This window comes from Bombina bombina, chromosome 2 (assembly GCF_027579735.1).
Source record: "Bombina bombina isolate aBomBom1 chromosome 2, aBomBom1.pri, whole genome shotgun sequence".
NCBI classification, from domain to species: Eukaryota; Metazoa; Chordata; class Amphibia; order Anura; family Bombinatoridae; genus Bombina; species Bombina bombina.
Window position 1 is genome coordinate 586,723,642 of NC_069500.1, and position 14,778 is coordinate 586,738,419.

Sequence of the window (14,778 nt, forward strand, 5' to 3'; positions counted from 1 at the left end):
GCAGTATGGGGCTCGTTGAAGGCTCAGAGCTTATGGACTGAGGAGGAGTCAGTCCTGCCCATAAACATCTTGGAGCTGAGAGCAATCTTCAATGCTCTTCTGGCCTGGCCTCAGTTAGCCTTAACCCGGTTTATTAGATTCCCTTGGCCATGACAGAGGTGGCCCGAATTATTGAGTGGGTGGAGACCCACAACTGCTGTCTTTCTGCGATCCACATCCCAGGAGTGGACAATTGGGAAGCGGATTTTCTGAGCAGACAGACTTTTCATCCCGAGGAGTGGGAACTTCATTCGGATGTGTTTTTCCAGCTTGACCCTGAAGTGGGGGCAGCCGGAGTTGGATCTCATGGATTCTCGTCAGAATGCCAAACTTCCGAGATATGGCTCGAGGTCAAGAGATTCGCAGGCATTTCTGATCAATGCTCGGGCAGTTCCTTGGAACTTCAGTCTAGCATACCTGTTTCCTCCATTCGCTTTCCTTCCAAGAGTCATTGTTCGAATCAAGCAGGAGAGAGCGTCTGTAATTCTCATAGCCCCGGCGTGGCCTCGCAGGATTTGGTATGCAGACCTAGTGGAAATGTCATCCTTTCCACCTTGGAACCTGCCTCTTAGGAAGGACCTTCTACTTCAGGGTCCCTTCTTTCATCTAAATCTCATTTCTCTGAAGCTGACTGCTTTGAGACTGAACGCTTAGTTTTATCTAAGCGTGGATTTTCAGAGTCGGTCATTCAGACCTTTATTCAGACTCGTAAGCCTGTGACTCGCAGGATATACCATAAGATCTGGTGTAAATACTTGTATTGGTGTGAATCCAAAGGATACTCTTGGAGTAGAGTAAGGATTCCTAGGATTTTGTCCTTTCTCCAGGATGGTCTGGAGAAGGGTTTGTCGGCAAGTACTTTAAAGGGTCAGATTTCAGCATTGTCTATATTGTTACATAAGCGCTTGGCGGATGTGCCAGACGTGTAATTGTTTTGTCAGGCCTTGGTTAGAATTTGGCCTGTGTTTAATCCTTTTACTCCTCCATGGAGTCTTAACCTTGTTCTTAAAGTTTTACAACAGGCTCCGTTTGAGCCTATGCATTCTTTAGATATTAAGATGTTATCTTGGAAAGTTTTGTTTCTTGTTGCTATTTCCTCTGCTCGGAGAGTTTCTGAACTCTCTGCTTTACAGTGTGATTACCCTTATCTTATATTTCACTCTGATAAGGTCGTTCTGCGTACTAAGTTTGGTTTCCTGCCCAAAGAATATTAATCAGGAAATCATTGTACCTTCTTTGTGTCCTAATCCTTCTTCTCACAAAGAACGCTTGTTGCATAATCTGGATGTTGTGCGATCGCTAAAATTTTATTTGCAGGCAACTAAGGACTTTCGACAGTCTTCTGGCTTCTCTGGGAAACGCAAGGGTCAGAAAGGTATGGGTACTTCACTTTCCCTTTAGCTGAAGAACGTTATTTGCTTGGCATATGAGACTGCTGGACAACAATCTCCTGAGAAAATCACAGCTCATTCCACAAGGGCTGTTTCTTCTTCATGGGCCTTCAAAAATGAAAGCTTCTGTGGAACAGATTTGCAAGGCTGCAACTTGGTCATCTTTGCACACTTTTTCCAAATTCTATAAATTCGATACTTTTGCCCCGACTGAGGCTTCTTTTGGGAGAAAGGTTCTTCAAGCAGTGGTGCCTTCTGTTTAGGTTCCTGTCTTGTCCCTCCCTTATCATCTGTGTCCTCTGGCTTGGGTATTGGTTCCCAATAGTAATTGATGATGATCCATGGACTCACCGTGTCATTAGAAAGAAAACTAAATTTATGCTTACTTGATAAATGTATTTTTTTCTTGACATGGTGAGTCCACGGCCCGTCCTGTATTCAGACAGTTTATTTTTATATAAACCTCAGGCACCTCTGCACCTTGTGTTACTTCCTTTCTCTCCTTTCCCTTTGGTCGAATGACTGAGGGATTGTGGGAAGGGGACTGATATTTAACAGCTTTGCTGTGGTGCTCTTTGCCTCCTCCTGCTGGCCAGCAGTGATATTCCCAACAGTAATTGATGATGATCCGTGGACTCACTATGTAAAAAAATAAATACATTTATCAGGTAAGCATAAATTTTGTTTTTATTTTTTTCAGGTAAGGTTAGTCTGTTTTGGGGTAACTTAAGGGATGTTAGGTAAGGGGATTTAGATGTTAGTGGGTTACTTTGTGATGGGGTTTGTGGTGGTGTAGGGGTTAATAGTGTAGTGGGGTACTTTATGATGGGGTTGTGGTGGTTTAGGGGTTAATAGTGTAGTGGGTTACTTTGCGATGGGTTTGTGGCATTTTAGGGGTTAATAGTGTAGTGGGGACTTTAAAGTGGGCTATGCAGTGGTTTAAGGGTTATTAGAGTAGGGTGCTTGAGGCAATTCGGATTAGCGTGTGCGTATGGGTGTCCGTTTTTTCCCTACTTTTCTTGCTCCATTGACTTCTATGGGGAATACGTTAGCGTGGTCGTGATATTCTAATTGCGCTAAAAGTAAGCTGTTATCGTGCGAGCGATAACTTTTTACTTTCAACTTGTAATACACATGCTACCCGACGTGCGCAAACAGCTTACTTGTAGTACAGTTAGCTAAATAGCACTTCACTTGTAATCTGACCCAGTATGTATAGCATTGACATTGTTTCTGGTACATTAGAAGAGTTTACCAAAGCTAAAAACACTAATTATTTTATATTTAAAATTTGCAAAACCCTTTAATCACTTATATAACCTTTTTTTTTTGCCAAGAGGAGAGGACATAAGAGCTTAATTACTGCTTAATTTAATAGCAGTAGTAAATTCTAAACTATAACTGTTACTGTTACCCAACACTGCAACAGGTATATCTGTGAGGTTTGCAGAGGTACTGAATTTGGTAAAAAAAAAAGCCACCTTCTGGCAAAGTAAATAGTATGACTTGTATATCTATCTATCTATCTATCTATCTGCCTGCCTGCCAGTTTGTCTGTCTGTCTGACTGTATATCTATCTATTTATTTATCTATATATCTATTTGTCTGTCTTTCTGACTGTCTTCCTATCAATCGTCTATCTATCTATCTATCTATCTATCTATATATATATCTGCCTGCCTATCAATTATCTATCTATCTGTCTATCTTTCATCTATCTGTCAATCTATATGTCTGACTGTCTGTCTATCTATCTATTTGTTTGTCTTTCTGTCTTTCTATCAATCATCTATCTGTCTGTATGTCCGTCTGGCTCTCTTTATGCCTATCTATTAATTATCTATCTATTTACCTGTCAATCTATCACCTGTCAATCTATCTATCTATCTATCTATCTATCTATATGCTCTACTGTATAATTGGTGTATTCAAGGAACATAGTTTTATTTTGACAGAATTTGTTAAATATATGTATACAGTGATGTTTTCAAATAGTTGGACATCCCTAATTTAGATTAACATATATTTGCAAAATCAGTGAGATAAAACATATGCAGTCACTGATTCAATATGTCAGCTCTTTCAATCTCAGTGTACCCCTGGGGAAATTAAATAGAGAAATAAAACAGTAGCACAGACTTGTGTGTGTGTGTAAAGCACATGAGATGTAGGCCAGATGACAAGTTTTTCTCCATAGAGGTCTTCAATGTTGACATAACTTTAATAACCTGGAATTTATATTGCAACCTTCTCTCCAAGCCCTGAAGTAGTTTTAGTCAAAAATGATAGGTTTCTAATTTACCACCTGGCAGCAGGAACTATACTGCAGAGTGTACAGATGTGACTTTATGTGTGTGTCATATCCCTTCTGTATACCTTCAGCACACTGTAGCTCCTGGCAGATGCCATTGTTGAGGTAGTATCTTTCCAAGCATCTGACACATGTGGAGTCCTTGTTGCACAGTTCACAGTTGTCTGGGCACTGCATACAGGTGCTCTCTGCAGCATAATGACCCTGGGGGCAGGCTTCCCTGCATTCTCCTTTGTAGAGGAAGCGCATTCTTCCATTTATATCTTGGTGAAAGAAAATAAAAACAGTTATTTATCCTTATTTAGCTCTATCAAATGAAAGCTGCTCAGCATGTGGATTCTGGCTAAATTCCCAGAGCCTGTTGTTAATTATTATTATACAAATCACCCTTTGCTTGTTTCTTGCATCTCAAACAGCACACAAAAGTTAATTTGTCATGCTCTATTTTCAGTTCAAGTAAAGATAAGAATGACTATACATAAGCTTCTCAGATATCATGAAACTAATGTGCACATACAGTCATTTATATATCTAGCATGCTATTTGAAAAGATCTCTATTTTGTTAGAACGTGGTTAATGGTTTTTAGACTCAACAATAAATCACTTTATCTTTTTCTCTCTTGAATGTGTATGAATAGGGATAGCCCTAAATTAGTTTGTGCACTTTTTTTTAAGTATGTAGCAGGAACAGACAAACTGCAGCACACTTAAAGGGAAGGTCTAGTCAAAATTAAACTATTATGATTCAGATAGGGCATGTAATTTTAAACAGCTTTACAATTTACTTTTATCATAAAATTTGCTCTGTTCTCTTGGTATTCTTTGTTGAAAGCTAAAGGCTCATATGCTAATTTCTAAGCTATTGAAGGCCGTCTTTTATCTCAGTGTATTTTGACAGTTTTTTACAGCCAGACAGTGATAGTTCATGTGTGTCATATAGATAACATTGTGCTCTCTCACATGGAGTTATTTATAAGTCAGCACTGATTGGCTACAATGCAAGTATGTCAAAAGAACTGAAATAATGTGTAAATCTGCAGAGGTTAAGATACAACGTAATCAAAGAGCTACAAAGTATATTAAAGGACCAGCAAATACAGTAGATTTGCATAATCAACAAATGCATAAGAAAAAAGCAATTCAAAAGTACTTAGGCCCCGAAATTCAAAGCATCGACAGACCATCAGCAAACTGCTTTGCTGGCCTTGCAGTCCAGCGGTCTGTCGAGATATACAAAGAATAGGGGTGTGTCCGAGCTATGCCGGTGATATTGCTTATAGTCTGCATTTTGCTGCGGCTGGGGGGGGGCCCTATTTGAAGCAGAAAGTGCGCTCACTGAAACTAAAATTATTTTTTTGTGTAGGCACACTTCAAACATTGCCATGAGGACCTAAGTTTTACTACACCTTCACTAACTAGCTCAGGCAATGTAGTCTCGACAGCTGATAGCTAGTGAGACAAACATGGCCGCTACCCTCCTCGCAACCTGCACTTCGCTGCTTTAAACATATCCATCTTGTGTCGATGTGTCCGAAGCAAAGTGCAGGCTACTCCCATTAGCATGCCCAGCTTACTCCCCCTGAACGCCTATAACTACGTCACACCTAAGCTACACTCCCCCTGCTCCACCTCACTACCTCCCACCGATTCCCTCCACCTACGTTGCAGCTAAAAGAGATGAAAAACAGAGGGGCGCCTCATGTGTAGTATCGTAAATGGACACACAAATAAAAGCTGATTTTGCCAAATGGGTACTCACACACTCCAGGAGCACACCTATGTGCTAGTAGGGGCCGGCTGCAGATTTATGGGGGTGTGGCAGCTCACCCGTACAATGGTGTTTTCAGTTCTGTGGTGCTGGGGATGTAATAGGAGAAACACTACGTGTGCAGACTATTAAGGGTACAACCAGCAATATTTGTTCAGTTATGTAGATGGGTACTCACATATTCCCAGAGCACACCAATGTGCTTGTGGACGCAGGCTGCAGATTTAGGCAGGTGTGGCAGCTCACCCAAACAGTCAGGTGCTTGTGGCAAATACTGTTATGAAACAGTAAGTGAGATGATCCAAACAAAATTGCACAAAATATCTAGAACAATTCTTATGTGCAAATAAGGCAGTAGGTAGGTAGAAGAATCCACTCAATAAGTAAAAATAAAAATGTTTAATAAAAACAGCTTTAAAACAACAGCACACAGGTTTGTTGTGCTAAGTGGATTAGAGGGGGTTAACAATTGTTGCCCCCAATAGTTGCAACGCGTTTCTCGGTTAACCAACCGTTTCATCAGGCATCAGGATGAAACGGTTGGTTAACCGAGAAACGCGTTGCAACTATTGGGGGCAACAGTTGTTAACCCCCTCTAATCCACTTAGCACAACAAACCTGTGTGTTGTTGTTTTAAAGCTGTTTTTATTAAACATTTTTATTTTTACTTATTGAGTGGATTCTTCTACCTACCTACTGCCTTATTTGCACATAAGAATTGTTCTAGATATTTTGTGCAATTTTATTTGGATCATCTCACTTACTGTTTCATAACAGTATTTGCCACAAGCACCTGACTGTTTGGGTGAGCTGCCACACCTGCCTAAATCTGCAGCCTGCGTCCACAAGCACATTGGTGTGCTCTGGGAATATGTGAGTACCCACCTACATAACTGAACAAATATTGCTGGTTGTACCCTTAATAGTCTGCACACGTAGTGTTTCTCCTATTACATCCCCAGCACCACAGAACTGAAAACACCATTGTACGGGTGAGCTGCCACACCCCCATAAATCTGCAGCCGGCCCCTACTAGCACATAGGTGTGCTCCTGGAGTGTGTGAGTACCCATTTGGCAAAATCAGCTTTTATTTGTGTGTCCATTTACGATACTACACATGAGGCGCCCCTCTGTTTTTCATCTCTTTTAGTTTCGCTTGGATCAGCCAGTGAGGAGGAGGCGGCCAATACTGGACCAAAACCTATATCACCTTAAGGACATTTCTTACATAATTTTTTCATGGACTCATTGCCATCTGAATTCTTACTAATCTATTTTACATATATTGTTTATATATATATTTTAGTACTTATTGTATTTTTGTGTAATTTGCTCATTTAGCGCCCCCCCCTTCCTTTGTGACTAGGTCACAGTTGCTATACGTTGCAGCTAAACTACACTCCCCCTGCACCACCCAGCTAACTTCCATTGGCCACCTACACCTAAGTCACGCCTAACCTACACACCTCTGTAAAGCCCAGCTAAGTCCCATAATACTGCCTACACTGACGTAATGTCTCAACTACACTCCCCTTGAACGCCCAGCTAACTGTCTACTGTCAAAAAATAAATCACTATAATAAACTATACTATAAATAATAAACCTTCCTATTATAACTATGAAGCTATGTTGCTAAAGTTATAATCCATGTTTAAATCATATGTCAAAGAGATGCGCTAAAATCCTGTCGGCCAAGCGCTGGAGGGCCGGCAAAGCCTTGCCAGCCTATCTGGGCTCCTGAAACTCAATGCCAGACTGGAATTACGCCCCGGTCTGCTGCATCTTAAAAGGGGTGTTGATCGAGTAGTGTGCAGGGGATCAAGTTACCCTTTTAGCATGTTGTCGGCAATTTGATGAGGCACCTAGGGATGCCACTTGTTTGGGGGGGTTACCTTCTGGGAGAATGAAGGACACTTAAAATGTGATCCCTCATTCCATTCCTCCCAGAAGGTAGTTTATTTTTATTTTTTTGTAAGTTAGCTTTTTTATTTTTTTGTAACTTAGCATTTTTAATTTTTTTTTTTTTTGTAATTTAGGGGCCTTAGTTAAGAAGGGAGGATAGTTTAGAGGGGGATAGGTGTTAGGTTTAGTAGATTGTGTTTGGGGTTGTGTTGGTTTCAGTTTTTTTTTTTTTTTTTTTACTTAGATTTTTTTATTGTAACTTAGGGGCATTTGTTTAGGGGTGGGTTAGGTGTTAGGTTAGTTTGCGTTTGGAGTATGTGGCGGCATAGGGGTTAATAGTTATATACTTGCAGTGGGTATGTGACGGTATAGTGGTTAGTTAGCGACTTGCGGTGAGTATCTGGCAGTATAGGGGTTAATAGTTAGATATTTGCGTTGGTTATATGGCGGCATCGAGGTTGATAGTTTTAGTTTGTGATCGCGGGGTACTTTGGTTTAGGGGTATTAAGATTAGTGGTTAGACACGGCAGTTCTATTCAAGGGATCCCTTTACTATACATCACCAATATGGTTGGCGATGCTGGGTGCTGTCTATAGTCAGCATTGCCAACCAATGGCATTTATAGCAAATGCCTCTGGGCAATACCACTATGTCGGGAGCATGGAATATTTTGACCGGCTCACTCAACATAGCAGCCAATCCCTTTGAATGTTTAAAAAAGTATTTTAGTGCTATGGTTTTTTTTCTTTGTTTTTTTTAAATATGGGAGTTACTGTGCTGAATTAAAAAACAGCTTTTTTTCTGTGTGAGCTGTCCCTATAAGCCAATCAGCAGTAGAGTCACAGGTTGTACAGAATCATGTTTACATAGTTTCACATTAAATGTAAACAGCATTTACGTTACCTTTTTCATAAAAATATATTTATAATATTTATAACATGTTCAATTACTACTCTTTCATGATATAACATTTTGAGGACAATATCACTTTAATTACACAAATGTGAACTCCAGCCTCTCTCGGGAGCGTGGAACAAGCACACTTTTATTATATTTTAAAGAAAAATGGGTAATGAATTTATATTGCAATGTAATATTTTCATTAATTAAATTTTTGTTGGCAGTTTAAATTACCTTTTGATTTGGGCAATTAAAATTAGTTACATTTTCAGTTTACTTTCCTTTAAGAAACTACAATAATATTTCTCTGAGCAAAAAATATATCTAACAGTTTAATGGCTGATTTATTATAATAAATACTTATTCTTTATATAGCATATAGTAAAATGCAAAGTAAACGTTGGCTTTCATTTTATTCCAATGATTTTCAAAAGAGATGGTAAAGAGATGGTAGAGAAAATGGTAAATTATTAACTAAATCATTTTATGACAATGTATCTGTTAATTGCTAAACACAATAAAATATTGTCTATTAGATAGTGTGCTATTAACGTGGAAATGTGACTAATATTGTACACTGCGTACTAGTATATATAGAAAAAAAATCAGCAGAAAAATTAAATGAATGTGCTTTAAAGGCTGGAGCTACTATAGAGGCAGACTAGGTGCCCGCATAAGAGCGCCCCTTTATTTAGTGCCTGGCATAACTTTTTATTTATTTAATGTGTATATTTATTTTTCAGTTGCCTACTTTGGGCTTCATATTGAGTGCCACATGTGGTGGAATAACAGCTAGATTGGGAGGGGACTTTCCTGAAACATAGGGAGGCAGTGAGTGCAGGTCAGCCAGAACTGCCGGAAGCTCCAGGCTGAAATATCTCACTGCACAGCCCCTGCACTATATGCAAAACGTAAGCAGCCTTCATACCGCAAGACAAATCCTATTCAGTGTATTGATAATTGGCATAATAATTATACAGTGCAGTGTGTTAATTTTCAGTGTATAAATGTTCAGCATCATTACACAGCACAGCGTACTCACTATCAGTGTATAGGCACAGTTCTGTTTTCTAGTGTAAAAACCCTAATATCATTATACAGTGCAGCATATGTGTTATCAGTGTATAGATACTCTGCATTAATTATACAGTGCAGCATGTTTACTAGTGAATATATGCCTTGCATTGTCATATAATACAGAGTGTTGTGTTTATTAATGTATAAATGTTCAGTATCATCACTGTACAGTGAAACTAAATATGTGTTGTACCAGTCCCCTGGCCAAAATCTGCCAGTAACCCACTGCAAGTTAATGTGACCTATTGTAGGGCTTGACAAATTTATCAAGATGCATTTACAGCTTCAGAGAACGTGCAGTTCAAGCTTGCAAGAGTGAGTCTGTAAGCACAAATGTAAGAAGCAGTTTCTGCTTCTTATGCTAGGCGGCAGAGATAAATCACCTCAAACTTGTGTTTTCGGGATGATTGACAGTCCCTGCTCTCATGCAATTGGTTGCCCAACAGCAGGGGGGCATGACTGAACAACAGAGCTCTTCTGTAGTCTTAAGTCAAGTGGCAATTACAGGTGGAAAGATTATCTGCTTGAGAACTTGTCCCACTGTAGGGACCTAAAACAGGTTGAGATCTGTAAAAGTCAAGAATTTGATGTGATAAAGGAAATCTAGTTTTCTTTCTAATGACACGGTGAGTCCACGGATCATCATGAATTGCTCTTGGGAATATCACTCCTGGCCAGCAGGAGGAGGCAAAGAGCACCACAACAAAGCTGTTAAATATCACTCCCCTACCCACAATCCCCCAGTCATTCTCTTTGCCTGTAGTGCAAGGAGGAGGGGAAGTTTAGGTGTCTGATGAGAAGTTTTCTTCAATTAAGATTTTATTATTTTTTTAGCAGAGTAAGCTTACTCTGTTCCTTTCTGGGGTCTAGCCTAGTCCACATCAGTCTCTTCAGTAGGGCAGTGGTGGCTTTTGAGCACTTGAGAACTTGTGAGGTACAATCCTCACTGCGTTTTCTGCTGCCCTAACTAGAAAACCTGAGTAGGTTTACTCAGTTTTTCTCTCTTCACAGGTCCATGTGAGGTGCTGCACCCTCTCAAACCAGGTGAGCTGTCCTGCTGCCGGACAGCACTTTCAGGTAAGTGCCATTTTAATTTTTGTTTGCAAGGAGATTGTTGGTACTTGTTACAGCTAAAAGCTGTCTTATTTAATATGGGACTTTATTAAACCTTCATGTTTGGAGTTTCTTTTAGGCAGTTTGGGCATTGAGACTGTGAGGTGATTTATGGTGGCTCAGTATGTTTTTATACTTTAACTTTTGGTCATGGAGATTAGTGTTGTAAGCCATATTTTTTGGCAGTTAGGGCTCTGTAACCGCTCTGTATTTGAAAAGGGGATTGTTTCTTCTGTGAGGGAAGTTACTCTGTGAGCTGCAGGACAGGTAGCCTGTGGTCTATTTGGTTTGTTGCGCTAACACACATTTCTATTTAAAGACACAGTACACATTTATTTTTTATTTTCAAATAAAGAATTTTTACACTTTATCTTTATTTATTACATAAGATGGAACAAGATGCTTTTCAAACCATTATCCCAGGTGAAGTTGCTGCTTGTCAGTTATGTTTTGATGCTCAGGTGGAATCCCCAGTTCCTTTTTTTTCCTCATGCATTGAGAAAACTTTAAGTTATAGAGATAAAATATTTGACCATGAGCCACCATTATCCCAGGCAAATGCTGTTCAGGTGTCTCCTGTTGCAGATATGTCGCAGCTTTCTCCTCAAGCGTCCCAACTTTTCAGTCTCCACATACAGTGCCCTGTGATTCCTCTTGCAATCCTGTAGGATTTTCTCTACAAGACATTGCTTCACAGGTATCCCTTGCGGTATCTGAGTCCTTGTCAGATTTCCCCATGTTGCAGGGAAGGCGTAAAAGGAAATTTAAGGAAACAGAGTGTTCCTTCCCATAAGCCTGAGGAAGAAGACATGTCGGTAGCATCTGAGGGGGAAATCTCAGACTCAGACAGTGTAACTCCTTCTTCTGATGCTGAAGTGGTATACTTCAGATTTAAGCTAGAACACCTTTGCTTATTACTTAAGGAGGTTTTGGCTACTTTGGACAACTCCGACAAAACTATCGTAGTCAATCCTAAAAAGTCTAGTAAATTTAACAAATACTTTGATGTTCTGCGGTGGAGGTCTTTCTAGTTCCTGACCATGCTGTGGAGATTATTGCTCGAGAATAGGAAAGACCTGGTATTCCCTTTTCTCCATCTCCTATTTTTAAGAAGATGTTTCCTATAGCGGATTCTATTAAGGAGTCGTGGCAGACTGTTCCTAAGGTAGAAGGAGCGATCTCCACTTTAGCCAAGAGGACTACTATTCCCATAGAGGATAGTTGTTCTTTTAAATATCCAATGGAAAAAAATTGGAGGCTTTACTAAAAAAGATGTATGTCCACCAGGGTCTACAATGGCAACCTGAGGTGTGTATCGCCACTGTTACCAGCGCTGCCGCTTACTGGTTTGATGCGTTGTCTGAATCTCTTCAGACGGATACCCCTTTTGATGAGGTCCAGGACAGAATTAAAGCTCTCAAGTTAGCCAATTCCTTTATTACCGATGCTTCCTTACAGGTTATTAAACTAGGAGACAACATTTCTGGTTTTGCGGTCCTAGCCCGCAGGGCCTTGTGGTTGAAGTCCTGGTCTGCGGATGTTTCATCTAAATCTAAGCTCATGGCTATTCCTTACAAGGGTAAGACCTTGTTTGGACTTGGTTTGGCGGAAATTATCTCAGATATTACTGGAGGGAAGGGTTCTTTTCTTCCTCAAGATAAAAAGAATAAGCAGGAGGGAAATCAAAGTAATTTTCATTCCTTTCGTAACTTTAAAGGCAAGTTTTCCTCCCCTTCTTTCAAGCAAGATCAAGCCAAGCCTTCCTGGAATCCCAACCAGTCCTGGAATAAGGGAAAGCAATCTAAAAAGCCTTCAGCTGATTCCAAGTCAGCATGAAGTAGTTGACCCCCGATCCGGGAGTGGATCTTGTAGGGGGCAGACTCTCTCTTTTTTCCCAGGCTTGGATAAGAGATGTACCGGATCCCTGGGCGGTGGACATTGTCTCCCATGGATACAAAATAGACTTCAAATCTTTTCCTCCCAGAGGGAGGTTTCTCCTCTCCAGATTATCTGTAGACAAAATAAAAAGAGAGGCATTCTTACATTGTGTCAAGGACCTTGCTGCCCTGGGAGTAATAGTTCCAGTTCCTGTTGAGAAAAGGGGTGTGGAATTTTACTCAAATCTGTTCGTAGTTTCCAAAAAGGAGGGAACTTTTCAACCAATCCTAGATCTAAAATGTTTAAACAAGTTTTTCAGAGTGCCATCCTTCAAGATGGAGACTATACACCCTATTCTTCCCTTGGTACAAGAGAGTCAGTTCATGACAACCATAGACCTAATGGATGCATACCTTCATGTTCTCATTCACAGGGACCATCACAAGTTTCTGAGATTCGCCTTTTTGGACAATCATTTTCAGTTCGTGGCCCTTCCATTCGGCCTTGCCACAGCTCCCAGAATTTTTATCAAAGGTTCTGGGGGCTCTTTTAGCTGTGCATTGATCTCAAGGCATTACAGTGGTACCTTATCTGGACGACATTCTGGTTCAGATGCCTACTTTTCAACAAGCAGAATCTCATACAGAGATCATGTTGTCTTTTCTTTGATCTCACGTATGGAAGGTGAATCAGAAAAAAAGTTCTCTGGTTCCAGCTACAAGGGTCGTATTTCTGGGGACCATAATAGACTTCCTGTTAATGAAGATTTTTCTGACGCAGGTCAGAAAAAGAAAGATTTTTCAACTCTTGTTTTGCCCTTCAGTCCTCTCCACGGCCATCAGTGGCTCAATGTATGGAGGTAATCAGTCTGATGGTGGCTTCCATGGACATCATTCCGTTTGCTTGGTTCTATCTCAGACCTCTACAGTTATCCATGCTCAGACAATGGAACAGGGACTATATGGACCTGTCTCAGCGTGTAGATCTGGATCAGGCGTCAATAGACTCTTCTCCGTGGTGTCTTTCTCAGGATTATCTCTCCCAGAGTACTTGTTTCCACAGACCCTCCTGGGTGATTGTGACCACGGATGCCAGCCTTCTAGGTTGGGGAGCAGTATGGGGCTCATTGAAGGCTCAGGGCTTATGGACACAGGAGGAGTCAGTCCTGCCCATAAACATTTTGGGGCTGAGAGCAATCTTCAATGCTCTTCTGGCCTTGCCTCAGTTAGCCTTAGCCCAGTTTATCATATTCCAGTTGGATAACATAACCTTGGTGGCCTACATCAACCACCAGGGGGTAACTCTGAGTTCCTTGGCCATGACAGAGGTGGCCCAAATTATTGAGTGGGCAGAGACCCACAACTGCTGTCTTTCTGCGATCCACATCTCAGGAGTGAACAATTGGAAAGCAGATTTCCTGAGCAGACAGACTTTTCATCCCGGGAAGTGGGAACTTCATTCGGATGTGTTTTCCAGCTTGACCCTCAAGTGGGGGCAGCCGGAGTTGGATCTCATGGCTTCTCATAAGAATGTCAAAATTCTGAGATACTGCTCGAGGTCAAGAGATCCGCAGGCATTTGTAATCGATGCTCGGGTAGTTCCTAGGAACTTCAGTCTAGCATACCTGTTTCCTCCATTCGCTCTCCTTCCAAGGGTCATTGCTCGAATCAAGCAGGAGAGGGCGTCTGTAATTCTCATAGCCCCAGCGTGGCCTCGCGGGATTTGGTATGCAGACATAGTGGAAATGTCATCCTTTCCACCTTGGAGACTGCCTCTGAGGAAGGACCTTCTACTTCAGGGTCCCTTCCTTCATCCAAATCTTGTTTCTCTGAAGCTGGCTGCTTAGTTTTATCTAAGCGTGGATTTTTAGAGTTGGTCATTGAGACCTTGATTCAGGCTTGTGAGTCTGTGACTCGCAGGATTTACCGTAAGATCTGGCGTAAATACTTGTATTGGTGTGAATCCAAAGGATACTTTTTGAGTATAGTAAGGATTCCTAGGATTTTGTCCTTTCTCCAGGATGGTCTGGAGAAGGGTTTGTCGGCAAGTACTGTAAAGGGTCAGATTGCAACATTGTCTTTTTTGTTACATAAGCGCTTGGCGGATGTGCCAGATGTGCAATCGTTTTGTCAGGCCTTGGTTAGAATTCGGCCTGTGTTTAAACCTGTTACTCCTCCATGGAGTCTTAACCTTGTTCTTAAAGTTTTACAACAGGCTCCGTTTGAGCCTATGCATTCTTTTTATATTACGATGTTATCTTGGAAAGTTTCTTGTTGTGATTTCCTCTGCTCGGAGAGTTTCTGAACTCTCTGCTTTACAGTGTGATTCCCCTTATCTTATATTTCACTCTGATAAGGTGGTTCTGCGTACTAAGTTTGGTTTCCTGCCCAAGGT

At 40.9% G+C, this 14,778-nt stretch overlaps 1 protein-coding gene across 2 annotated transcripts in view; it reads right to left on the reverse strand.

The window, feature by feature from the left end:
- PCSK5 (proprotein convertase subtilisin/kexin type 5) overlaps positions 1-14,778 on the reverse strand; it is an 868,299-nt gene that overhangs the window by 137,405 nt on the left and 716,116 nt on the right. For both annotated transcript variants that reach the window (XM_053702490.1, XM_053702492.1), the window contains exon 23: positions 3,808-4,005. In XM_053702490.1, the coding sequence (XP_053558465.1) occupies positions 3,808-4,005 (198 nt within the window). The remainder of the gene's footprint in view (positions 1-3,807; positions 4,006-14,778) is intronic.